Below are 26,472 nucleotides of genomic sequence, written 5' to 3' on the forward strand. Positions count from 1 at the left end.
CATACTGTGCCCATATTCCAGTATACCACAGTACCCACTACATTCTAATACATTCCCACCTGGCTCACTTCACTTATTTACATTTACCTGCTTGATACTCAGGCATTTGAGTTTGTAATCCCTTTTTTATCTAATGGCAACAAATCATTACTTCCATGATCACTTCTACTTCAATTGGGACTCCAAATCCCCACACTGTTCTATTATATTTCATTTAATTAAATAATCACTGTTGAACATACTGACAGAAAAGAAGAACAATAATAGCTAAACCGCTGCCAATTATATTTACATAGCTCTTCCAGCCTGAGGGTAAAATGAACTCTTCCTTCTCCTTCAACTCAACTCCACCCCTACCCCAACAACAGAATCATTCTAATCTGTCACACTGAACCAGACTGTGATCAATCATTAGAAGTAGTATACAAGGCTAGGATAATCCTTCCAGTGAGTGCTGTATAAATATAGCGGGTCTCCTCAAAAGCAGGAGCTATGTCTTTTTCCACTCTTGCTGCCCACAGTAGCCAGTCTAAGTACCCTATCAATTAAGTTATTATCTAAAAGTGACAGTCATTCTGCCTTCTGGAACACAGGGAAGTGAAATAGTTGTGGAACTTTGAGAAATACAAGTTCATCTGGAATTGGTGCCCAGCCACACATGAGAAGTGTCTACAAGTTGAGTTTCTGCTGTGTCAGTGAGCATCACTATAAAGATTAGAATGTGCAGTCTACAGTCACCTTTAAAAAGCAGCTCAAATTCCCAGCCAGCCCTGGCCAGTTTTGCTCAGTGGTTAGAGAGTCAGCCTGCGGTCCAGAGAGATCCGGGTTCGGTTCCCGCTAAGGGCATGTACACCTCGGTTGCAGTTTGTCCCTGGCCCTGGTTGGTCGTGCGGGTGGCAGCCACTCGATGTGTCTCTTTTGCATCGATGTTTCTTTCTCTCTCTCTCTCTCTCTCTCTCTCTCTCCCTCCCTCCCTCCCTCCCTCCCACTTTATCTGAACAAAAAATGGAAAAATGTCCTCGGGTGAGGATACAAAAACAAAATTCCCAGCCAGTGTGGCTCAGTGGATTGAGTGTTGTCCCATGGACTGAGAGATCCAGGTTCCATTCCCAGTCAGGGCACATGCCTAGGTTTCAGGTTCGATCTCGAGTAGGGGGGCATGCAGGAAGCAGTCGATCGATATTTCTCTCTCAAGTCAATTTTCTATCTCTCTCTCCCTTCCTCTCTCTCTCTAAAAAAATCAATAAAAACATTTTTAAAAAAGAAGAAGAAGCAGCTCAAACACAAGTCTTGAAAGAAGCACAGATTTTCTGATTAGGGGTTGGGGCTGGGGGTAAAGAACTATTCCTATGTAGAAAATGACTTTTTAAGTAAAGAAAGGGAATATCTTTGATGCCTGAGTCAGCTCCAGGCCCAACTGAAAAGATGCTAGATTGGTCACATTATCTACCCAAAGACTAGACTGCCTATTATTCAAAGCATATCAACTCAAAAGGACTCAACAGGGCATATCAACCCAGATGAGCAAGGAAGGCCCATCAAATTTAGATACTTCGTGGGCTATGTCATTTCATTAGCCACTTTCAACTTTTTTTTAAATTCTGCAAATTAGATCATGACATTAAAATGCAAATAGTTGCCTACACCATTTCCATCCTACTTATTTTAAATCAATAAATGTTATCCCAACACACTCACACACACACTATTTCAGGAGGGCAGAGGGCATTAGGTAGAAAGAAACAGTTTAGTCACTCGAAATTCTAGATAGTTTTCCTTCTAATAGAATGAGGTTTTGTTTTTTTAAAATTGATTTTAGAGAGAGAGGAAGAGAGATAGAAACATCGATGAGAGAGAAGATTGACTGGCCGCCTCCTGCATGCCCCCACTGGGAATCAGGCCCACAACCTGGGCATGTGCCTTGATCAGGAATCGAACTGTTGACCTCATAGTGCATAGGTTGATGCTCAACCACTGAGTCATACTGGCTGGGCTAAATAAGGTTTTGACTCTCCTTGTCACTACTAACTCACCACTGCCAGGACCAGAACCATGCTACAACTTAGGATCATGTACTAAAACTAATACTAGGGGCCCAGCTGGGTAGCTTAGTTGGTTAGAGTGTCGTCCTGATATGCTAAGGTTACAAATTCAATCCCCAGTCAGGACACACACAAGAATCAACCAATGAATGCATAATTAAGTGGAACAACAAACTGATGTGTTGCTCTCTCTTTCTCTCTCTCTCTCAAATCAATAAATTATATATATAATATGTATTATAATACATATAATAATATCACATATTATATATATTATATATAATATCATATATATATAAACTAACACTAGGTACAGATAACATTTATCGAGTGTCCACAACATGCTGAAAGATATTAGGATAATACTGCTTTATCCCTACTAGATGCTCTAACTAGGCCACTACACATATATGGTACTGCTTTTAAGAAGCGCATAAACCACCCGGCTGGTATGGCTCACTGGCTGAGCATCAACCCATGCACCAAGAGGCACCAGTTCAATTCCCGGTAAGGGCACATGCCCAGGTTGTGGGCCAAATCCCCACTGGGGGGCATGCAGGAGGTGGACAATCGATGTTCTCTCTCATCGATGTTTCTATCTCTCTCCCTCTCTCTTTAAAAATCAATAAAGAAGTCCTGGCCGGTTTGGCTCAGCAATTAGAGCGTCGGCCTGCGGACCAGAGAGTCCCAGGTTCAGTTCCCACTAAGGGCATGTACCTTGGTTGCGGTTTGTCCCCAGCCTTGGTTGGGGTCGTGTGGGTGGCAGCCACTCGATGTGTGTCTCTCTCACGTCAATGTTTCTCTCTCTGTCTTCCTCCCTCCCTCCTGCTCTAGCTGAAAATAAATGCCAAAAAAAAAAAAATCAATAAAGAAAAAAAATTTTAAAAGAAGTGCATAAACTGAGCAGAGCAATCCCAAAGCAGATCTTTTCATTTGTATCTTCCACAAGGCCCAGAAGAGTGCCTTGTGTACCTGAATTAAAGGAATACAATTTTTTTTTTTTTTTTTATCCTCACCCGAGGACATTTTTCCATTTTTTGTTCAGGTAGAGTGGGAGGGAGAGAGAGGAACAGAGAGAGAGAGAGAAACATCGACGTGAAGGGACACATCGAGTGGCTGCCACCCGCACAACCGACCAGGGCCGGGGACAAACTGCAACCGAGGTACGCACCCTTAGCGGGATCCGAACCCGGGTCTCTCTGGACCGCAGGCCGACGCTCTAACCGCTGAACCAAACCGGCCAGGGCAGGAATACAATTTTCTATGTTGTGTATTTAAAAACACTATCTAGCCCTGGCCAGTTTGGCTCAGTGGTTAGAGCATCAGCCTGCGGTCCCGAGAGACCGGAGTTCGGTTCCCTTTAAGGGCACGTAACTCGGTTGCAGTTTGTCCCCGGCCCTGGTTGGGTCATGCAGGTGGCAACCACTCGATGTGTCCCTTTCACGTCAATGTTTCTCTCTCTCTCTCTCTCTCTCTCTTTGGTTGGGTCGTGCAGGTGGCAACCACTCGATGTGTCCCTTTCACGTCAATGTTTCTCTCTCTCTCTCTCTCTCCCTCCCTCCCTCCCTCCCTTCCACTCTATCTGAACAAAAAATGGAAAAAATGTCCTCGGGTGAGGATAAAAATAAATAAATAAAAATAAAAACACTATCTACACTATTCCTCATTTCTGAAGGCACTGTTTACCCTTTGGGAACTTTAAGGTTTGCAATACGGCAATTTATCAAATGTTCACAGTGCCATAAACTACAATCTTTGGGATTATGTTGCATTATTCACTCTGCTGCCCTGACGCTACACTTTTAAAATAGTTGAGTATCTCTCATGACTCTTTTTAACCACTAAAAATAATAGGCCAAAAGTACTAAACTTCATCAGCCTTCAAATTCTTCTCCGTTTCTAGCCAATATATCATAAAAGAGTGGTTTCCTTGTGATTGAACCTCACCTCCTTAGGCCAAGTGAAGAGAAGACCCGGGGGGAAAAATGCCAACCAAAAAACATACACCAGGAGACAATTCTGTAAAACAGATTGTATAAAGGAAGAAACCAGCTCAGAAGATAAATCCAGAGTTACATACAGACCCAGACTGGCAAATGAGCTGCCCTATAAGAGGAAAGCCTCTCATAGCCCAGGTCCTCACACAGCTGCTCAATCCTTCCACGCCTCCCCTCACTACCTGACTCCAGGTTACACTAGTTCATCCATCATCCAGTATTAACGAAGCAGTCCGGCTATGTTAATGGGGCAGTCACAGAGAAATGAATGCTATATACAATCTGAAGACACTTTCATATCTAAAGCCTAGTAATCAACCCTGAAAGGTAGACACAATGCTCTTTAGGTTTGCTTTCAGCTTTTGAGGAATGGGCTCTTTAGGATGCAGAAAGCTCCGGAAGAAAAAGGACCTAAAGGCCAGGTTAAGTCTGGGAACACAGAAGGCTTCAGGCACCTGCAAGGGATCAGAAGTCAGAGCAGAACTCGCCCCTCCTGCGGCAGGGGCCTGACCTTTGCCCCCTACTTCTTCCCAGTTGCCTTCCACAACAATCTCTTCCTCGTCTTATTCCTGCCCCTGCGCGCTTAATCCACCGGGCTCGTCCAAAGTAAGGGCCCTCCTCCCCTTATTCCCTATCGCGATGTCAGAGCAGCCTTCACGACCCTGGAACTCTAAGAAGAGACTTCGCTGACCTGTCAGCGGATCCAAAATGGCGGGGCCTACTCCCAGGACCGGCAGCCGCTGCTCATGTCCAGTCCGGGCCCGAAGGCGTCTCTGAGCGGTTCTCCCGGCTCTGGTGGCAGATGGAAGAAGGGAAGTAGCCCTTTTCCTGGAAGTTGAGGCCGTAGTCAAGGACTGCACAGCGGCCGGGAAGAGTCGGCCGGAACGGGCGGTGGAGCCGGCTACCTTGCCTGTCAGCTCACTGACGTGGTAACTAGCCTCAGTCTAGCCCGCTGCCTGGTAACTGCGCGAGCCTTGACGCGCACAGCCAATCATAACTTTGCACCCTGAAAAGTGGCATTCCAGCTATCCAATCGAAGAAAGGAAACTGGCTTCGAGCAGTGTGTTGCGCCTGAAGAGGCGAGATTACAAGAAAAAGAAAAGGGTAGATAAGGACAACCAACGAATACAAGGACTTTCTGAGTGACAGTAATAAAAGCCAATAACAAGGGAGAAATAGTGCTGGGCGGTTGGAGAGGTGGAGTTAGCTAGAGTTAGGTTGCAGTGTGGCTTGGAAGTGTCTGCTGGGCATTATGGGGAAGAAAGCTATGATTTGTTGGAAAGGGGGCGGAGTTCATTTTGAGAACCTGAGCGGACAACTCTGTTTCTTCCTCCCTGCCCTGCTCAGGACACTCCCTATCAAAATCAGCCGGACCAAAACCGTGCCTCTTGAGGGAACACTTCCACTGGAGGCAGCTTCTGGGCTCCCTGTATCCTGGTAGCAGTCCCACAGTGTAGTCCAACCTCCCCTCCCCCACTCTCCCGTCTGCCTGCCCTGTCTGGCTTCTCATAGATGTGATTGTCCCATCTGTTTCTTTGCCTTGTGCCCCATTCCAATCGCAAAAATACAAAAAAAAAGAGAGAGAGAGAGAGAGAGAGGGAGGGAGAGGGAGGCGGTAAAAACCTCGGGTATCTAATTCAGGCCTCTTCATTTTACAGAGCAGAAAACTGAGTCCCAGAGTGGAAAGATAGCCCCCACTTTGCATAACTACTTATTGGCAGAGCAGAAAGACAAACCCAGATGTCCTCACTCCCAATTCAGTTTTCTTTTTCACTGCCCTTTACTGACTCTTATGCCCTGGCTTAGTCTATCATCAGGCTGTGACTCCCAGCTCTGCCCCTCATACTAAGCTTTGGACACTCTTTACCCACCTGGAACAAAGCTAATCAAATGAGTTAGTCCACATCAGTGACAGGAAACTGAAGTTTACCTTTAAAATACTAAGAAGTCTAAGGGCTAGATGCCCACCCCTCTTCACTCTCCTGGCTCCAGGTGCCTCTCCTCTTGCAAGAGATGATAGAGGTTGCTAGTATATTTACAATTACCTAAAAAGTGAGAGTGTGCAGGAAGAGAACAGGAGGGTGGGTTTTCTTCTTGCAGATTGACTGGTGGAATTCCCAGCCTGTCTTCTGAAGTAGAGTCCATCCCTGGCTGGTTTGGCTTAGCGGTTAGAGAGTCAGCCTGCGGTCCAGAGAGACCCAGGTTCGGTTCCTGCTAAGGGCACGTACCTTGGTTGCAGTTTGTCCCCAGCCCTGGTTTGGTTGTGCGGGTGGCAATCACTAGATGTGTCCCTTTGACGTCGATGTTTCTCTTTTTCTCTCTCTCCCTCCCACTCTATCTGAACAAAACAAAACAAAACAAAAACCAAAAAAAAGGAAAAATGTCCTCGGGTGAGGATAAAAAAAAAAAGAGAAACAGAGTCCAGGTGTCCCTGCAGACCTGAAGAGACTGCTGGGAGGCTGTGAAAAAAGATAACTCTCTCCCCATTTCCTCCCATTTATGGATGACCCAAGTTCAGGGAAGCGCTATACGTAACCCCATAGAAATGTGGTCTCAAAACTAGACATCCAAAGGCCATCCTCATGCTAAGATTGTCTAATCTGAAAAACCCATCAGACCTGAAGAAGTCCTCAACAGCTCCCTGCATCTGCACATTGGGCTCTTTCCACAGTACCTCTGAGCCATTTTCCAATTTCATTTGAAAACTGGGATTTGGTCTCTTGGGTCCATCTCAGATTGAGAAGTCCTATATAGACAAAATTTTAAAAATCCTCCAGGCGGGTCTAAATTTCCTACTCCCCCATCTCCACTCCCACATACCTCCAAAAATTAATCAACCTAATAGAATGAATGGGATTGTGTGTTAGAGATGAAGAGGAGAGAGATGACAATGCCCTAGCCCCTCCTAACTTCCATCATCTTACCTGGCAGAACATCTCCCTCTTAGATTTCAGGATTGAGTTTCTACATTATGCCTAGGAATAGAAACATGAGAGAGACATGGTACTTGCCCTCCTAAATCTTAGCATCATAGGGGACAACACATAAGTTGATCCCTTCAATATAGTGGGTGGGGTAATAGAGGGTATACACAGGAGGGTTGTGGGAGCAAGAGTCTAGACATATGGCTAACCCAGGAGTTCAGGAACAGCTTCCCAAAGAAAATGAGGTCTTTGAGTGGAGCTTAGGAGGATGAGTAGGAATTGACAAGATGAAGATTGGCTAGAAATATGTTACTGTCAGAAGAAAGGCCAAAGGTGCTCAGGAAACCACTAGGAGATTGGAGACTAAGACAGGGTCAGATCCTAAAAGTCCTGTATGCTAAGCAAGAGAGCTTGTCTTTCATCCTGAGGGCACTCAGGAGCCATTGAAGTGTTTTAGGCAGAGACGTGACTGGTCAGATTTATGTTAGGAGCATATTGTATAATAGAGCTTAGGGTCCTCAAGTGGCACCCAAACAACTCAACCTGATTCCACACGTTCCTTGGGACATCTGTCCTTGCAACTCCCTAAATTAACAAGCACTAAGGAAGGCCACACCTTGCCCACAGAATTGGACCTGGTATCATCAAGGAGAAGCTAGCCCTGTAAAGGCTTAGAGAGCATAGCCTGGGCAAGCCAAAAGTGCAGACTAACAGGTGAACTGCCCAGGCCTCTGAAGAGTGCCCAGTCCATGCCCTGAGATTCAGGGAGAGACTCCTTAAACTGTTTTGGGTAGGTGGGGGGATAGGGAGAAAGAGTTCAGTTACTTGTCCAAGTTCACTCAGTGAGGGTGTGGTTGGTGGCAAGGTTAGAATGATGCTTTGGTTTGTCTCATTTCAAACTCTACTTTCTCCACGAAGCCACCTTCCTTGGAGGAGAGAAAAAAGGGGGAGAGAGGACGCGAGAAAGCCAAGAAGAGGAAGGAGAGAAAGATGTGAGGAAAAAGAGGAGCGGGGAGAAAGAGAAATTAATCTTTCAAAGTGGCAGAGGGAGAAGAGGGACAAACAGCAGAAGCAAAGTGGTGGAGGAGAAAAAAGAGGAAAGAAAGGCGAGACGTGGGAGAACTGGAGCAGACACAAAAGAGCAGAGAGACAGACAGCGACAAGTGGAGAAAATCGCAGAAACTTGAGCGGCAACAAAGTCTGAGCTTTGAAAACCAGCGGCCTCTCTAGGCCCGTGCGCCCTCCCACCTGGCACCCTGGCAGCCCTATCCCCGGCACCGCTCCACTTTGCTCGGGATGGCGGCCTGGCCCCACCTCGCCGCTGGTGGGCCCCAGCTCGGTGGGGCCACACAGCCAGTCCTACGCTGGTGAGTTAGGCTCTGCCAAAGCATTTTTGCTGGAGTGCGGTTTCAGCCACGTGGGGAGGGGAGTGTCCCAGTTGCTGAAGAGTGCCTCCGATTGGTCAGGGGGCGGGGTTCTTGGCGGCACGCCGGCCAGACCCCACCCCCAAAGGCGGGACCTGAAGATTCACAGCTGGAAAGGGTGGAGCCCGGGAAGCGCAGCTGGAAGGGGGCGGGCCCTACAAGCGAGGCTCACCGCTGCGGGCTGGGGGCGCCCTGGGCTGCCATAAAGTGAATGGGCGCCGGTGGGGGGTGGCAGTTTGCGGCGAGGCTCACTCAATCCCTCAGCTCCTGGGAGCACCCGAACAGAGCTGCGGCCCGGGCGCAGGGGGGTGGCCCCCACCCCGGCCGGGTGCCTGGCCCCTGGCCCCTGCCTGCCCTCCAGACTGCGGCCGCCGCCGCCGCTGCCGGGAGTCTGCCTGCTGCGGGACTCACTGTGAGTGCTTTACCATGCGGGGGACAGGGACTCAAGGGGCGAAGGGGCCATGACTAGACTTTGGGATTCCTAAAATGGGACTTTGGTCGGCTCAACTGGGTCACGGTACTTGGGGGGACAGTCGAAACTGGGAGGGCGGACTGCAGACCCAGGACCAGGACTTAGGGAAAGGAAAATTCAGCGTCAGAACTCAGAGGACAGAAAAGGGGAAGACTCGGGGGATCCAGAGGGAAACGAGACATGAAGCCAGCATAGGGGTTCCTCGAAGTGGGGAGTAGAGAGCCGGGAAACCATTACCAGAAAGCACCTTGGAATCCGAGGGCGCGGAGCAGACAGCTAGGGAACGAAAGGGGTTGCTGAAGCCCTAGGCTGGGAGCTGGCAACGGCTGCCCAGTATAGGGGCAGCTGGCGGCACCCGACGCCCCTTGCCTGGGGCCCGGATCAGACTCCAGGGGCTGGGAGCAGGAGTGCGTCTAGTCGCATACGCTTCTCTTTTCAGCTGTGATAGGAGCCTTGTAGTGAGAGGCTGGCTGCGACCGGGTCAGATGGCCGCTGTGCGGTCGGTAAGGCAGTGGCTTGGCCGGGCAGCCCGAGTCACAGGCAGTGGATCTGGAGTGTCCGGCTTGGGGTGTCAGGGTCCGCATGGGTTCCGGCCTGGGGCCGCCACAAAATCGGACAGAATGTCCGCAGCGCGCGGGGCTGGAAGCGGACAGAATGTCCGAGACGGTGAGGTGGGTCTCTCTGGAGCAGGCGCTGTGTCAGGCAGCGGTGGACAGAATGTCCCTGGCTGAGTGGCATGTCCATTTACCCGGCAGCGCCTGTCCAGCTGCTGCGTGTACAATGGGGTTCGCTATGGTGGGTCGCCTCAAATCCCACTTTGCAAACTTGTTTCTGCTCCTAGGGACTGTGAGGCTCAGGAGCAGGGAGTGAGAGTAAAGCCTGCAGCCTGGCCTTGGGGCTGAGTGATCGTGGGAGAGATTTCCTCTCCAACTCAAACCAGATCCAAGCATCACATGGACTTACAGAATTCAAATCTGAGCAGATTTGGTGGGACTGTTAGTGGGAATCAAGACCAGAAAAAAAAAAACCCACAAAGAGCAATGGGAGGGCAAGAACGAACCCAGCACAAGCCCCTGCTAACCTCAGTTCCTCACAAACTCAGAGACAACCCCTAATTTTAATACAGCTGATCAGACACCCCAAAACTTCTTGCCTGGGTGTCAGCAGGCTAAAGGTGCCTTCTCTGCAGGAAGCAGGAGCCCAGGCCTGAAGAGAAAACTGCAGCCATTTAGCAAAGCAAACCCTGTGGTCTTGTTTCTCGTTTTGCTCCCTCAGCCCCACCAATCTCAAAACTACCCTGATGGCTGAGAGGAGGTAGGAAGGAGAAAAGTAGAATCCAGTCTGTTCGGCCCAACATGAAACCTATATAGCTCCCAACTCTGGTTGGGAAGGAGGTCTCAGCCCTACCCAACTGCCCTGTGTGATTTCTCTGTAGCTGAGGGAGGGCCCTGATTCTTTGGACCCCCTACAATAACACCCACCCTGACCCCAGCTGTTTAACTAGACAGACACCAGTTAGGCTGAAGAGAACAGAGTAGAGAGACTCTCTCAGTCTATGTTAGTGAGCAAAACAGCCAGGCTGGATACTGAGTTTTCATGGGGGTAAGTGCAAGGTGATGTGTTTAGCATTGAGTAAATAATCTAAACAAGTGGGTCTCAACCTTTCTCATCCTCTACCCATGAGTGTGACATACAATACATATTCCCCTCACTCCCACCTTCATTCCTCAATTTTAAAGCTTGCATATGACCAGCTAGAACATTGTTTCTCAACCTTTTTTGTTCCTTGCCCCCTTTTGATAAATATAGAGTCAAACCCCAAAATCCCCACCACATTCTGATACCCTTTTCAGGGGTTTATGCTCCCATCACCTTGAAATTATGGGGTTATGGGTGATGAAAGATTCTGAGTCAGGAAAGGAATAGGGAAAGCACTACTGATGGTTCCCTGAAGACCTGAGCCCAAAGTTCTGCTTTTGCCAAAAAGGCCAAAAAGCAATGGCATTTATAATGAAGATGACTGGAAACAGAAGGCAGAACCTTCTCCCATCCTTGCATAAAAGCATGTAGCTGAGTGCATGCCCGAGTCACTGGCTTTATGGGAGAATGTCATGGGCCTAGAGAAGTGTCAGAGAATATTCCGAATAATGGGTAGCTAATGGCTGCTGGAGAGAGCAAACTTCAAAGTTTAGGCCTCTGGATAGTGAGATAGGGTGGAAAACCCACAAAATAATGAAAGGCATCAATAAACAGAAGACTTATTTGCTCCCCAAATTCTGAAACTGGAGATGAGGGGGCCTCTTAGGACTGGAGTGATGCAAACACAGAATGAATAGGAAAATGTTCCTTGGCACACAGAGCTCATTTCCAGAGAGGGAATAGAGGCAGGAAGTAGAAATAAAATTCTTTGGGGCTTGGGAGGATCAGTGCATGTCAGAACCACAATTGGCTGCTGGCATAGAGGGGGCAAAGAGTGAAAAGAACTCAATCCCAGGTCTTCAATCTATGTAACCTTGGACAAATTTGTCTTCTTAAAGGTGAAATGGGAATTGTCATTCTTGCCACTCACAGTTGTAAATGTTAAATTAAATAATATATATGAAAGCCCTTTGCAAATGGAAAAGCACCACAGAAACAAGCATTATTGCTATTGTTATGCCCAAACCATAGAATCTTTGCTTGGAAGGGTGATATCTCAAGTCTTAAATCAGCCAGAGAGCAACCCTGATCCAGCCACAGGAAGATTCTCAATGATAGATGAAACCTATCTCAGGCTTCAGATGCCAGCCATTACCCCGGCCCCTCTCCAAGAAGAGTTCAAAGGAGCTCCCCAAGTGCTTAACTCCTCTACCAGGCCAAATATTCTGATCTGTTCCCTGCCTGTCTGCTGCTTAAGGATGTGAATGTGGACCCAAGACCCAGGTCCAGGAAGGGAGGGCAGAAGAGGCAGACCAAAGCTAAGCTGGGGTGGGCATGAGAGAAAGAAGGAGCCACACAAATCTTTTCTTCTCCATTTACTCTAAATGATGCTTCCTGGAGTGTGGGGGTGGGAGATGGCAGCTAACCTGAAGGATCCATTAAGTCCATGGTCACCAAACAGGGACCCGTGATAAGAGTAATGGGGGAGGGGAGGAAAGACAGGTGGTGGGATGAAAAAGAACTGCTTTCAAAGAGCCCCTTATCTATCTTTCCCCTGCCCAATCTATTCTGCTCACCAGTGCCAAGTAAAGGTCCCAAATATGCTACTTTTATGTCACTCTCCTGCCTATAAGCCTTCAGTGATTTCTACTGCTTGTAGCAATGCTTCTCTTTAGGGGGCTGGGGTGGGAAAGGGTAGTAGAGGAGTGGGAGGAGAATGACTACAACTGCTGCTGCGGGCTAAAAAAGGCCCATCTAGCTTCCTGGTGTGATGATGTCACTCAGAGATTTAGAGAGAAAACTTTTTTTTTAATCCTCACCTTAAGATATTTTTCCATTGATTTTTAGATAGAGTGGAGGGAGAGAGAGAGAGAAACAGCCATGTGAGAGAGACACATTAATTGGTTGCCTCCCACATGACCCCAACCAGGGTCCAGGATTGAACAGCAACCAAGGTATGTGCCCTTGACCAGAATCAAACTCAAGACTCTGGTCCACGGGTCGATGCTCTAACCACTAAGCTAAACTGGCCAGGGCTATTTTATATTAAAATAAATATAATGATTTTATGGAATAGGATATAAAATTTGCTTTAATTTTTAACATAAGGCTGGAGATCTCAAAGAAATTTCATACTGGTGGCAGCTGTTTTAGGTTGTGCCCCTAGTTCCCCAGGATGATATTCTCTTTCTAGTCATAGTGAGTTTTTTTAATGGAAAAACCGAAGATGTTCTCACCTAGATTGTATCAAACCTGAACCACCACACCTTGTCCCTCATTGGAGACCCCACCAGCCTGACCCATTTTTCTCTGATGACCTCTCATTGCCCACACTGAGACCCTGGCCAAGCTAGGCTCCATGTTGCCTTCTGAACCAGCCAGCTCATTCCTAATCCTGCTCTATTATTTAGAAGCCCCTGTCCCTTCTCTGCTTCCCCAATTCCCAGTTATGTGCTACAATGTCTGAGCCCCAAAACATATCACCTTACATGGGCTTCCATTTCTTTCTCTCCCATAATTTGAGGATCAGACCCATGCAGCCCATCATTTCATCCTGTGCTCTGTTTGCCTCCCTTGGGGATCTGTCTTAGCACCTAATGCTTGCTGAAGGAAAGAAGGAAGAAAGAGAGGGAGGAGTGTGGAGGTCCATTTCTCTGATCCCTGACTTACCCCTTAATAAATTAAGTGCATCAAATTATTGCTGCCTCCACCTGAGTCTTAGGGTTTCCTCTTGAAGCTGTGATCCTTCTCTACAGCTATCTTCATTTGTTCCCATTTGTCACTGCAGTTCAGCAGACCAGAGAGTTTGAGTGCTCAGCATCACTAATGAACGTGAGGCTATGTGCTCTTAAAGACCTCACTTGAGTTTTAGGTTTACTGTACAGAATGGTTTAGGGCCCTGGTTTACACCTGTTCACAAACTTGCTGCTGGCTGAGCCACAGCATCACAACTCCATCCCCTCTATCTTCCTCTTCATTCTGGCCCTGCAAGAGAAAGTTCTCCTACTTAAGTTCCAGGGTGTGTTTTCTGCCTTAGGCATTATTGTTGCAACTTCTTTGGGGCTTTCACGCTGTGGCCCTGATTTATTCCTTTGCCTTCAGGACAAAAGTGGGTACACATGGCAGTTACCATCTTGCCATGAACTTGTGTACCTTGGATAAACCATGGCCTCTGTGGCCTGTGATAGTCTCTGCTCTCCACCTTACTATATCTTGGATATTTTATTCTTGCTTTAGTTTATGACAGCTTCCTATAATTCCAGCCTGTACTTCAGAATCAGAGCACACCTGCAGGCCCTCCCTTTTCCTTAGGGCTAGGATTGCCACCCTGATACCAGTCGGACCTGGGCCACACATCCCAGCAGGGGATGTCAGAAAGGCTGGAGATGAGACAAGCAGTTCCTCCCAAAGCTGGACTCAGCACCACTGTTATCTCTGGCCTGCCTGGTATGTTCTACCAGTATCAACCAAACCTGTGGGTCCCAGACCTACTGCTTGTCCCTGTCCACTGAGTGAGGTGAAGTCCCTGGCCTCAGTCTCAATTTCTCAGCTTCCTGACCTCCAGTAGTTTGGGGGAGCTTAATCCTCAGCCAGACTGTCTCCAGCTCAGACAAACACTTGGCGCCCCCAGCCTCTGCCTGACCAGCCCACCAGTGCACAAATCTGCTAAGAGGCCTATGCCCCCACCCTCTATTTTCCTACTGCCTGGCTGGCTTTAGTGTTCTTTTCAGTTTCACAATCAGGGCCCTTCTCAGCCTCATCCCCTCTGTCTTCCATTACTAACCTCGTCAGGAGCCTGAGGCTTCATTCTTTCCTGTCCCTGGTCCCCCAAAAGACTCCCAACTTGGGTTACTCTATCCATTTTGCTGTTACCTTATTGACTGGGCTCTCCTTTATGTTCAGGACAGAGTGCTCACAACACACATTTGCATCCCTCTCTAAATGCAGCATACTTTCCTCTTTATTTGCCAGAGAACTTCACTGGGAGATACAGGGTCTAGGGAGGTGAACCACTGAAGCAAGAGCAGAGATGAGGATGAGATCTTATTTACCACTCTATCCTTGGTGCCTTACTCAATGCCTAGCTCATAGAAGGTGCCAAATAAACATCTCTTCAATGAGTAAGGAAAATATATACTTGGATAGAGTTGTACCCCTATCCATTTTTTTACATATTATGTTTTATTTTAACCTTATAACAATACTGAAAGTAGGTAGGGAAGGGATTATAATCTCCCTTTTTGAGATGAAAAAATATGCTCAGAGAGTCAAATAATTTGTCAAGAACACATAGCTAGTAAGTTGGGGAGCCAGGACATGGACCAAGATCTCTTGACTCCAAAGCTAATTTTTTGGGGCTATACCAGATTACTTTCCTAAAAGGGACCTGGGTAGTTTCTGTTCCCCACCTCTACCTCATCCTCTTCCTCTCGAATTCTCCTACCACCTCCCCACTCAGCCAAACAGGCTCTCTCCAGCAGCCACTTGAGTGTAGACCACTCCCCTGGCCTCTTTGGCCTCCTCCTCCCCCACAGAATCCTTAGTTTCTAGGACTGAGAGCTGAGGTTCAGAGGGGCCAGGAAGGAGAGGGGGGAGGGTAATGACTAGCTCCAAAACAGCCAAGGCAGCTGTCCCTGTCACAGAGAGAGGAGACTGTGTGACAGTGTGGGTCTGTCTGTATGAATGTGGGAGCACATGTGTGGGAGAGTGTGGGTTTGTATGCCTCTAGTTCCAAGTCCAAGTGCTTATTTTGTCTGAGTGGGGGCCTGTGTGTGTCTGCATGTGTGTCTGTCTGTCTCTAGGAACTGAACTCTGCTTTCTCAGCTTCATCTTTTACTCTGGCCTTTATCTCTCCTCACCCTGCCTCCCTCTGCTGAAATAAAGGGTGAAACCAAGACCCAGGTATGAAATGCTGGGGGAAGGGGAGTTCAGAAAATTAGAAGTCTGGAGCCAAAGCAGAATGGAAGGATAAATGGCAATGGTGGGATTTAACTTTCCCTATAGGCAAACCCAAATGTCTCTTTTTCCCAATTCTTTGTTGCTCCTGTGGCCTCTGGAGAAATCAGAGGTTTTGCATTTAATAAAAATATAATTTTTATTAAATTTATTGGGATAACATTTGTTAATAACATAAATTTCAGGTGTGCAACTTTATAGTACAACATCTGTATACTCTATTGTGTGCTCATCACCCAAAGCCTAGTCTCCTTTGTCACCCCCTTTACTTTCTTCATTCTCTTGGGTATAAAGTAAAAGGAGATTTCAGAGCACCCCTTTTCCCAGCTTTCAGTTCTATGCCTTTCTAGCTATTTGGGAAGAGCTACTAGTCGTGGCTGTCATAGGTGCCTCCCAGGGGCATCTCCCTTCCACCAGAGCATTGTTGAGCCAGCCCCAAACCTCTGAGTCCTGACCTCACACTTTATTTTTTAATTTATTATTATTATTATTATTATTATTATTATTATTTTTATCCTCACCTGAGGACATTTTTCCATTTTTTGTTCAGATAGAGTGGGATGGAGAGAGAGGAAGAGAGAGAGAGAAACATCGATGTGAAGGGACACATCGAGTGGTTGCCACCCGCATGACCAACCAGGGCCAGGGACAAACTGCAACCGAGGTACATGCCCTTAGCGGGAACCGAACCCGGGTCTCTCTGGACTGCAGGCGGATGCTCCAACCGCTGAGCCAAACTGGCCAGGGCCTGACCTCACACTTTAAAGAGGAGAGGTAAGCTGAGCACCCCTACCTCTGGCCTGACTTCTCTCCTCTCTTCCCGGATTCCAGATCCCAGCCCTGCTTCTTTGACTTTAGAAAAAAGTCCAAGGTCGCCCTGGCAGGTTTGGCTCAGCGGTTAGAGTGTCGGCCTGCAGTCCAGAGAGACCCGGGTTTGGCTCCTGCTAAGAGCACGTACCTCGGTTGCAGTTTGTCCCTGGCCCTGGTTGGGTCGTGCGGGTGGCAACCACTCGATGTGTCCCTTTCACGTCGATGTTTCTCTCTCTCTCTCTCTCCCTCCCACTCTATCTGAACAAAAAATGGAAAAACGTCCTTAGGTGAGGATAAAAAAATAATAAATAAATAAATAAGAATACTATTAAAAAAGAAAAAAAAGTCCAAGGTCTAGTCTCCTTTGCCTGTGGAAAGAACACGGATTGTTTCTCAAGTCCTGCCTTGACCTCTGTCCCACCCCAATCTTACTTGAGAAGTGGAGGCAGGGGCCAGTTATCCTCTCTGAGCTGGGTGAAGGGGGTATTACCTTGTGCAAATACAAGCCACTGCCCATCTGCGCCTCCCTGAGAAAGGCTCCTAATAAGTTCAGAGCCGCCAAGTGACACACATCTCAATTTAGGCAAATCTACCACATTAATGCACCTTGCATAGCCTGTATTAAGTCCCTGTTAATAAGGAGGCAGATGGACCCCTCCCACCCAGCTCTTCATCCTTCCTCTGTCCCTAGCCTTCTTTGGTTCTCCTCTAACTTAGAGGCATCTAGAGTTCTTGAGATCCACTAGTGTCCTTTTCCCTTCATCCTACCAGAGGGGGCCTTGGAAAGCCAGCAGAAAATAGAAACCTGCAGGGGAGACTTGAAGAGGGACCCAGGCAGCCTACTGGGCAATGACAGGCAAGATTTGGGAAAAGGAGTAAGGGTAGCAAGGGGGTTTTCAGAAGCTTACATCTGCCTGGGGTGGATCTGGTAGAGGCCGTGTAAGAGAGTGGAACAGTGACTGGTAGGATGTAAAGTGTGTATGGGCAAGCACAGAAGCAGACAAAGCCGAATGCCTAGTGATTTTTTTTTTTTTTTTTTTTTGGTGCTACGTGCCCCTAGTGGGAACCAAACCCGGGACTCTCTGGTCCACAGGCTGACGCTCAACCGCTGAGTCAAACTGGCCAGGGCTGCCTAGTGATTTTTAAACATGTTTTTTATTCTGGAACCCTTTTTTCAAGTGAAATCTCTCCAGAAAGCATAAACAAAACAGACAAAAGCAGGGCTGCCTTAGATAAAGCAGATCAAAGAGAGGCCAGGCTAGGGTTCCATCCTTGAGACTAGTCCTGAGTTCCAGTCCCTTAGTGGGGGTTTCTGGGTAGGGCCCTAAAGAACACAATTTGAAAAAGCAAATGAGAAGAATCATTAGCTTAGGAGTCTCCCAGACCCAGTTCAGATCCCAGTTCCACTACTTACAAGCTCTGTTACCTTTAATTATTACAGTCTCAGTTTCCTCCTGAAAAAGGTGATTATACCTAATATTGATGCATTCTTGTGAGGGGAGAGAGATAACAAAATAAAGGCACACTGTAAGTACTCATAATTGATAGCAGTGATTTTCCTTGTGGGAGAAATATTAGGTCTGGTTCAAAATCAAATCTGTCCCCCTGGAGAGGAGAGTAACAGAGGTTTCAGCTATGTCTTAGGTGTGATTGGCTAAGGGTCATGTATAAGTTTATGGGGATATTGGACATTCATGTGGAAAGGAACTGAAATTTTTTATTTTATTTATTTATTTACTATTTATTTATTTATTTTATCCTCACCCGAGGACATTTTTTCCATTTTTTTGTTCAGGTAGAGTGGGAGGGAGAGAGAGGAAGAGAGAGAGAGAGAGAGAGAGAGAGAGAGAGAGAGAGAGAGAGAGAGAGACATCGATGTGAGTGGCTGCCACCCGCAAGACCAACCAGGGCCTGGGACAAACTGCAACCGAGGTTCGTGCCCTTAGCGGGAATCAAACCCGGGTCTCTCAGGACCGCAGGCCAATGCTCTAATTTGCCAGGACCTGAAATTTTTTTTTTTTGTACAGATAGAGTGGGAGGGAGAGAGAGGAAGGGAGAGAGAGTGAGAAACATCGACGTGAAGGGACACATCGAGTGGCTGCCACCCGCACGACCAACCAGGGCCCGGGACAAACTGCAACCGAAGTACGTGCCCTTAGCGGGCACCGAACCCGGGTCTCTCCGGACCGCAGGTCGACGCTCTAACCGCTGAGCCAAACTGGCCAGGGCAGGACCTGAAATTTTTGAGGCTGTGGTATTTGGCATGTGGCATGCAATCATTGTGGTTTTCATTAATTTATAAATATCTATTGAATACCAACTGTGCAATAGGCAGTTCTAGGTGCCCAGCAGTGAAAAAAACAAAGTTTAGTGTGTATATCTGTGCATAAAATTTTTGAGTATACAACTTTTTCCCCTTAGGTTGCTGTTTCCCCATTCTATCCTAGGGCACCCCACACAGGGGTAGCTTTTTTTTTGGTGGCTGAGGAAGGTGACAGTAAACCTGTGGGGAAACACTTCTGGAGATTTTATCCCCATTGACGTGGTCTGTGTGTCTTCTCTTCCCTCCAGAGTCTTCTCTCCATGGAGTTCGGCCTGCTCAGCGAGGCGGAGGCCCGGAGCCCGGCCCTGTCGCTGTCAGACGCGGGCACTCCCCATCCCCCACTCCCAGAACACGGCTGCAAGGGCCAAGAACACAGCGGTGAGCACGCCCCCTCCTGGGTGTAGGGGAGATAACTCAATCCCTAATTGGGGTGGGGCCGGGGTGGGAGACAAGGGCTGGTGGAGGAGGTACCCCAGCCAGGAAATCCTTGTGACCTGACCCAACCCGGCCCCAGACTCGGAGAAGGCTTCGGCTTCTCTGCCCGGTGGCTCCCCCGACGACGGCTCGCTGAAGAAGAAGCAGCGTCGGCAGCGCACGCACTTCACCAGCCAGCAGCTGCAAGAGCTGGAGGCTACCTTTCAGAGGAACCGCTACCCTGACATGAGTACGCGCGAAGAGATAGCCGTGTGGACCAACCTCACCGAGGCCCGCGTGCGGGTATGACGCTCCCAGAACCTCAGCCCCATCCCGGTCTTCCTCTCGGACTGCTTAGCGAGTAGCCTAGAAGCCTACAACTTGTGGTTCTGCCCTGCCTGCCCCATCCTCGGATCCGACACCCGACGTCCCAAGGCCCCGGTCCGCTGCCCCACAAGGCCTTCTTTCCACCAACCTCCAATCTTACTCCACCCTATCACTCCAGGCCGCGCGCTTCTTCTCCCCCTGAGACTATCCCTTGTTCTCCTCTCCACCTCTTCTTGACCCCAAACTACTGCCCCCAGCCCGCCCCGCCGTCGCCCTCGACTCCGTTCTGCCGCCCACTGCTTCTGTTCTCAGCTTTCTGACTGCGAGCGCTCCTCCACGACCCCATTCCCGTCTTCAGCCACCTCATCTTATTTACATTCCGAACGGCCCGGGCTTGAACCCCTATCTGGGTGACCCGCTCACCCCCGTTCGGCTCCCAGCCCTGACAGCCTTTTCTTCCGCGCCCGCAGGTGTGGTTCAAGAACCGGCGCGCCAAGTGGCGGAAGCGCGAGCGCAGCCAGCAGGCGGAGCTGTGCAAGGGCGGCTTCGCGGCGCCGCTCGGTGGGCTGGTGCCGCCCTACGAAGAGGTGTACCCCGGATACTCTTACGGCAACTGGCCACCCAAGGCCCTCGGCCCGCCGCTCGCCGCCAAGACCTTTCCGTTCGCTTTCAACTCGGTCAACGTGGGGCCTCTGGCTTCGCAGCCCGTCTTTTCGCCACCCAGCTCCATCGCCGCCTCCATGGTGCCCTCGGCCACGGCCGCCCCGGGCACCGTGCCAGGGCCCGGGGCCCTGCAAGGCCTGGGCGGGGGGCCCCCCGGGCTGGCTCCAGCCGCAGTGCCCTCCGGGGCAGTGTCCTGCCCTTACGCCTCAGCCGCCGCAGCTGCTGCTGCTGCCGCCTCCTCCCCTTACGTTTATCGGGACCCGTGTAACTCGAGTCTGGCCAGTTTGAGGCTAAAGGCCAAACAGCACGCCTCTTTCAGCTACCCTACGGTACCCGGGCCGCCCCCGGCAGCCAACCTCAGTCCGTGCCAGTACGCTGTGGAACGGCCCGTATGAGTTGCCCGGCCAGTCTATCATCCCCAAGGATGGGGTTGATAAAATTCACATCCTCCCCGAACTGGGGTCATCTTGACTAGTTTGATCCCGCCCCGGGGTCTCAGAGGGATGCTGGGGCAGCTGGTGGGAGGGAGGCGGCCAGCTCCAGAGACAGCCTTCCCACTTCCAGCCCTGAGGGGTAGCCTGGGCCCTACACACAGTCCGCGCCCCTGGGACTAAGGCCAGGAACAGGGACCAGTTCCCCGGGGGCCAACTCACCCTTGGCCCACCCCGCCTTCTCCAGACTCCTCTCCCATTTATCATTTTCAAAGATAAATTAAATAAACGTGCGCGGACTGTCAAAGGCCTGATGATTCAGAGTTGCGGTTGAGCCGTCTCCCCTCATCCTCCCTCATGTCTAAAGGAGAGCTGGGTGTTCAGGAGAGGTGAGGGTCCCAGTTTCTAGGGCTTCAGTCTCCCTTAGCCGCTAACACCAGGATAGAAAAGCTGGGGGATTCCTGGAGCAGAGGGGCTCATGCATGCTTGCGTGTCTGTGTGGATGGCTTGGGTACTAGCTGCTTGGCCGGCGTTGGCCAAAGCTGGTGCTGCGGTGCCACCTTGTGGTCCCATGGAGGATAAGTGGAAGATCTGGTATGAAATGCAGGTGTCACTTTTACAACTTAGGAAGCCTATGACCTTAGATAACTTACTCCGCCTTTCTGCACCTTTTTCTCACTGTTTCAATGAGGGGCTTGGGCCTCTAACAGCAATAAAATTCTGGTCTGTAACAGACATTTATTAAGTGCCTACCAGACCTAGGATTCTTATTGAGTGTCCGTGTGTGTACCTCTCATCCTTCCACACATCCCCTTATACTTCTCACCTATTGATCATCCCACTGCCAGCAACCATCTCCCATCACAACAGACCCCTTCTTTCCCCAAATTCCCAAAACCCAAAAGTCTTGTTGAAATATTTAATTAAAAATAGAACAAGAAGAGAAAGGTTTCTATATAGAAATATGAATAACTTGGCTCTGGGGATCCTTCTCAGTCCCAGACCCATCCCAGGGCCTGCTTAGCATTCACATTAGAAACAGAAACCTCAAAGTACTAGATCACATCCCTTTCCCAGGGTTGATGTTTCTTGTCTGTCATAACTTCCTGCCGCCGTGGGGCACACATCCTGTGGGGAAACCATGCAGGGGAGGCATCCTAATTATTCTCCCAAACCTAAACCAAGCCCCTCAGTGCCCTGAGGGAGGACAGAACCTGGAGCTTCTTCTTTTTCTCCAACCCTCTACTTGCTCTTGGCCTTGGCTTTAACCTTGGGCACTATGTAGGTTCGGTAGAAGAAGTGGGAAAAGAGGATGAAATAGGTCATATACACCACGGAGGACCAGAAGATTTGTTCCGTTGTGGTTTGGCATCCCTGTTCCTGTTTCCAGATGTAAGTCAGGATGGTGACATTGATTCCCATAAACATCTGCAGGATCTGCAGGGTGGTGATGAGCCTGGGAAACCACATGGGGGGCTTCACTTTGGCAGCCTTCAGAGCGTAATAGGTATACATGAGGGAATGCACACCATAGTTCATGGTCATGAACCAGCCGCCTGTAGCCAACCTGCTCTTGAATCCAAAGCTTGTGAACACTAGCACTGTGCTGTGGTGGTACCAGTGCACAAAGATGAGTGGCCGCTTACGCAGGATGATGAAGGCCGTGTCTCCTGGGAGATGGGGAGGCATAGCTGGCATACCACCCAGTGTTGAGACCATCCTCTGCACTGAATGTGGGGATGCAGGGGAATTCTCAGGGTGGGTAGAGGGGTCTTTGTGGCAGAGAATCTGGAGAGGGGCTTGGGTGAGAGGTGTTGTTAGGACCCAGGGATGGGGAAGGGACTCGCCATGTGATGGATGAGAGGGGCCCTGAGGAAGGGTGTAGTTGACTGGGTGCCAGAGAGACAAAGCCTTGCTACTCACCAAATTCAATGATCTTGCTGAGAACAAAGAGGGAGGACCAGAAGTTGACTACAGAAGTGTTGATGAAGTTGCTGTAGCACACAGTGTGCTTTAGGCCATACCTACGTATCAAGATCCCCATTAGGCTCCACGTCCTCAGTGCCCCTAGGATACTGAAATGGGACAGAGGAAAAGGGTATAAGGTCATTCCCAGACACCAATTCACCCTTCCCCCTCAGCCTGGTCACGTCATTGTCCCAAGCTCCGCCACCTTCCCACCCTTCCGGGGGTCACGGCTCCTGAAATCCCGATACCAACCAGTAATCTAGAGGAAATGAGGGCTGGGAAAGGACCAGGGAACGCTGGAGGATGGGACTGAAAGCTGACTTAGGGAACAGAGTTCTTGGGATGGGTAGGAGCCTATGAGGAGATGGGTGGCAGGATGGGGGATATCCATGGGGGAAGAAATATTGGAAGGAGGGGGTAGAGAAGTTATTGGCGAGTCTTGGGAGAGGGTATTAGAGTCTGGAGAAATTTGTAGGAAGTACACAGACTCCATGAGCACAAGAGGACTCGTGAGAGAACAGAAACTGCCAGTCTGGAGCCTGGGGAAGAAGAAGGGAAGCTGGGAAGAGAGCTAGAGCTGAGAGAATGGGATAGGGAGAGCTGGGGGGGGGGGGGGGCGCAACTTGGGGTATTGATGCAATTAAGGTTTCTAAAAAGCTTTTAGGGATATAGCGAGGTGTTCAAATAAGCAAGGAGTATCTTACCTGAAGATTGCAAGGCAAAAAGACCAAAGGAAGAGAGGCCCCTGCAGATTGAAGCCCTTCCGTGCCTTCATGTAGTTGTGCCCCACAAAGATGAACAGCAGGTAGATCAGAGCTATGGGAAATGAGGCTGCCCTGGCAGGCAGAAGGCAGAGGGGATGGGCTCATGGGTGGGTGCTGATTAAAGACAAGCCCGCTCATCTCTCCAAGTGAGTGCTGTGGGTTGGAGTTCCAGCTCAGCCACCTACTAACTTTGTGACATTGGAAAAACTACTTAGTTCTCTAAGCCTCAATTTCCTTATTTGTAAAGGGGGAATAATACTCCTCTCCTGACAATGTTAATATGTAAATTACCTAGCACATTGCAGGGGCTGTGTCCAAGGTTTTTGTGATTATTGCTCTCTCAGTGGGGCTGGAAGTGGGTAACAAGTGCGGGTCCACGCCTAGAAGCAACACAGGGCTACAGGTGTAAGATGAATGTGGCAATAGCTTCCACCTAGTTTGGTTGGTGTACAAAATCAGAACACAAACTCCTCGGAGGAGCCTTAGGGCAAGGCCAGAGAGCCTGGGGAAATCTTGAAGAGCTCTCTGACTGCCTCCTTCTCCACGGCAGGGACAGATGGAACACTTGGAGAACAACATGAAAATTATGAAGGGCAGGCTATCTCTGGGCACCTGCACTATGTACATGGGTGCACACAGCCACACAAGACCACAAAGGACAAAGAAGAATCATATGTAGGGTGGTGGGACTAGTAGTTCCAATCAACCCCATTCTTCAGAGACTAGTTCTCACTATACTTTTTCTCCTTGGTTTCTGTCTCCTCTCAAATTCCTCACCCCATACTTTTATATCTGCCTCTTTTTCTCTTTCTCCCCCACCCCCTTTCTCTTTTCCATATCTAATCTCTTTGAGGTACCACACTATCTGCACTTTCGACAACGGAAATGTGGAGCCAGTACAGGAATGCCCGATACCTTTGCTTTTTAAGGAAAATCATTGCGGGCAGCGTCTCTACTATCCCCATCCCCACCCCCAGCCCCAGCCCCACCCCCACCCTCCTAATTGCAGTCAACAGAATCAGGCCTCTGGCATGGCCCTTCCCCTTCCCCAGGTCTCACCAGTACTTCTCCAAATAGGGTCTCATGTACTGTAACCCCTCGAAGTTGTAGGGTTGGAGCAGCTGCTCTATTTCGTCTGAAACATTCTTGACTGTGCCCATTTTGTTCTGCAGACGTCAAGGTCGGGAACTTGGGGAGCTGGGCGAGAGGGTGGGGAACCGAGGATGGAGCTAACCTGGAGGCGGGACAGAACGGAACTCCGCGGCGAGCCCTGGACCGTGGGTTTCAGGTGCGTGCGCTGCGATCCGACCCCATTCCTCCGCAGCCGCCACTGCGGTATATAACACGGATTTGCAAAGCGGCGGGCCCAGGTGGTGAGTGGCCACCTCCTTGTGCCCGGCCGTTATCCAATCTCTACCAAGACATGCTCCTGTCCCGCCTCTGGGCGGCAGCACGCTCTCTGATTGGTCATCTTTCCACACATACGCCCACCTCAATACCTTTTCTATACCCCTCGCCCGCCTTTCCCATCTTTTTCTCCCCCCTACATCTCCACTCACGCATGAATTAGCCTGTCGCCTTTGCCTCAGTTTGTTTTAATTCTGACCTACTTGGCAGTGAGGAGAGAGTGGGGGTGTCCTCCAGCCTCTAGTGCCCTGACCCAGAAATAGGGATGTTAGTTTCCCAGCTTCCCTGATACCCTGGAAAACCCAGGCTGCAGTTGAGGATGAATCAGGATGGGAAAGCAGCAGCAATGAGCCTCTCCCATAGTCCTATCTGCCTCCTTCAGGTCTGTGGTTGTGGGTGGGAAAGAGGTAAATTATAATGAATTTTATTGTTGAGGTTGTTGATGTTGATGTTTGGGAAGATGGTTGTTGAGGCTGTTGGGGTTTCTTTATAATTTCCTGAATACCTAAACTGCCCCAGCCTGACACCCAGTAATAATCCTGGGGAGGAAATGGGGTCACCCTCTGGGCTTCTGAGATTATTGTTTTAGGGTTTCCTGGAGGCCTCCTAGGGTTTATAGATGCCCTGCCTCTCCCCAGTCTCCTGTTCTCTCCCCCAATCTATGCTTATCTAATCAAATCTACTTTTTCCTTGCCTGTGTACTCAACCCCAAAGAAATACATATTTTAAAACTTTTAAGGCCTCACCTGGCCAGTTTGGCTCAGCAGTTAGAACACTGGCCTAAGGACAGAAGGGTCTTGGGTTCGATTCCAGTCAAGGGCAAGTACCTGGGTTGCAGGTTCGATCCCCAGCCTTGGTCAGGGTTGTGCGAAGGCAACCAATTAATATGTCTCTCTCACAGTGATGTTTCTCTCTCTCTCTCTCTCTCTCTCTCCCCCGCCCTCCCTCCCACACTATCTAAAAATCAATGGAAAAATATTCTTGGGTGAGGCTTAACAACAACAACAACAAAATCTTGTAAGGCCTTACTTGTCTGCCCCTTATTTCTCTCCTAGGTTTTATGGACGTGAGGAAGAAATACAAGGTTCAATGGCAGTTTTCAATAAGATGGAGATTTGCAAAACAAGTGCTAAGATAACAAAATATACAATATTTATAATCAAGATGTGGCTATAAACAACTATATACAGGCTCTGGAGCCAGAGGACCCAGGTAGAAATCCCAGCTCCACTTTCTTAACCTCAGTCAACTGTCTGGGGAAGGGTCAAGTGGGAAGTACTGCTATCTAAATGACTCTCAAGTGCATTCCTTTGTTTCTGTACCAAATCACCTCTCACCTGACCACTACACCCACTATCTTAGTCACATTAACTGGTTGCATCACCTCTAATACAGTGTTTCTCTCTCTCTCTCTCTCTTTTTTTTTATCTTCACCCGAGGATATTTTTGCATTTATCTTCAGATAGAGTGAGAGGGAGAGAGAGTGCTTCTCTCTCTTTATTGCATTAGAACCAGAAAAGAATTCCCAAACCTGGCTGAAGGTAAGATTCCTGAGCCCCAATTCCAGAGATTCTGACCCAGTAGTTGGTCCCAGACCATACTTTGAAAACCACTACTCTCTGTCCTCTCATCCAGAAGAGGGTTCTAAAACCTAAATTGGATTGTGCTGTTTTCCTGATTAAAACTCTGCAGTAGCTTTTGATTGCTTCTTACATACCTTGAAACTCAGAAGGTGATCAGCACATTTTTGATGGATGAATGAATAAATGAAAGAATGAATATTATAAGGATAATACCATGTAGGTGTTATTAGGCCTGGATTCAGACCCCATATCCATTATTAACTAGTTCTGTGATTTTAGGCAAGTTACCTAAACTCTCTGACACTCTCATTCTTCATCAGTAAAATGTA

At 49.0% G+C, this 26,472-nt stretch overlaps 3 protein-coding genes across 5 annotated transcripts in view; 1 reads left to right on the forward strand and 2 right to left on the reverse strand.

The window, feature by feature from the left end:
• Positions 1 to 4,994, reverse strand: part of GBF1 (golgi brefeldin A resistant guanine nucleotide exchange factor 1) — a 166,097-nt gene extending 161,103 nt beyond the window's left edge. For all 3 annotated transcript variants that reach the window (XM_036265749.1, XM_036265748.1, XM_036265747.1), the window contains exon 1: positions 4,731 to 4,994. The gene's annotated coding sequence lies outside the window, so the exon portion shown is untranslated. The remainder of the gene's footprint in view (positions 1 to 4,730) is intronic.
• A 3,629-nt stretch (positions 4,995 to 8,623) lies between these two features.
• PITX3 (paired like homeodomain 3) lies at positions 8,624 to 20,728 on the forward strand. The gene is made up of 4 exons (XM_036265567.1): positions 8,624 to 8,799; positions 18,835 to 18,964; positions 19,101 to 19,303; positions 19,798 to 20,728. The coding sequence occupies exons 2-4, from the start codon at positions 18,847 to 18,849 to the stop codon at positions 20,383 to 20,385; spliced, it is 909 nt and encodes a 302-aa protein (XP_036121460.1). The 5' UTR covers positions 8,624 to 8,799; positions 18,835 to 18,846; the 3' UTR covers positions 20,386 to 20,728.
• Positions 20,729 to 21,406: 678 nt separating this feature from the next.
• ELOVL3 (ELOVL fatty acid elongase 3) lies at positions 21,407 to 24,468 on the reverse strand. Its single transcript, XM_036265669.1, has 4 exons — positions 24,213 to 24,468; positions 23,094 to 23,225; positions 22,345 to 22,496; positions 21,407 to 22,091 (listed from the first exon to the last, which is right to left on the reverse strand). Exons 1-4 carry the CDS (start codon positions 24,311 to 24,313, stop codon positions 21,664 to 21,666), a joined length of 813 nt encoding a protein of 270 aa, XP_036121562.1. The 5' UTR covers positions 24,314 to 24,468; the 3' UTR covers positions 21,407 to 21,663.
• Positions 24,469 to 26,472: the final 2,004 nt, after the last annotated feature.

The sequence above is a fragment of the Molossus molossus genome, unplaced genomic scaffold (genome assembly GCF_014108415.1).
Source record: "Molossus molossus isolate mMolMol1 unplaced genomic scaffold, mMolMol1.p scaffold_m16_p_17, whole genome shotgun sequence".
NCBI lineage: Eukaryota > Metazoa > Chordata > Mammalia > Chiroptera > Molossidae > Molossus > Molossus molossus.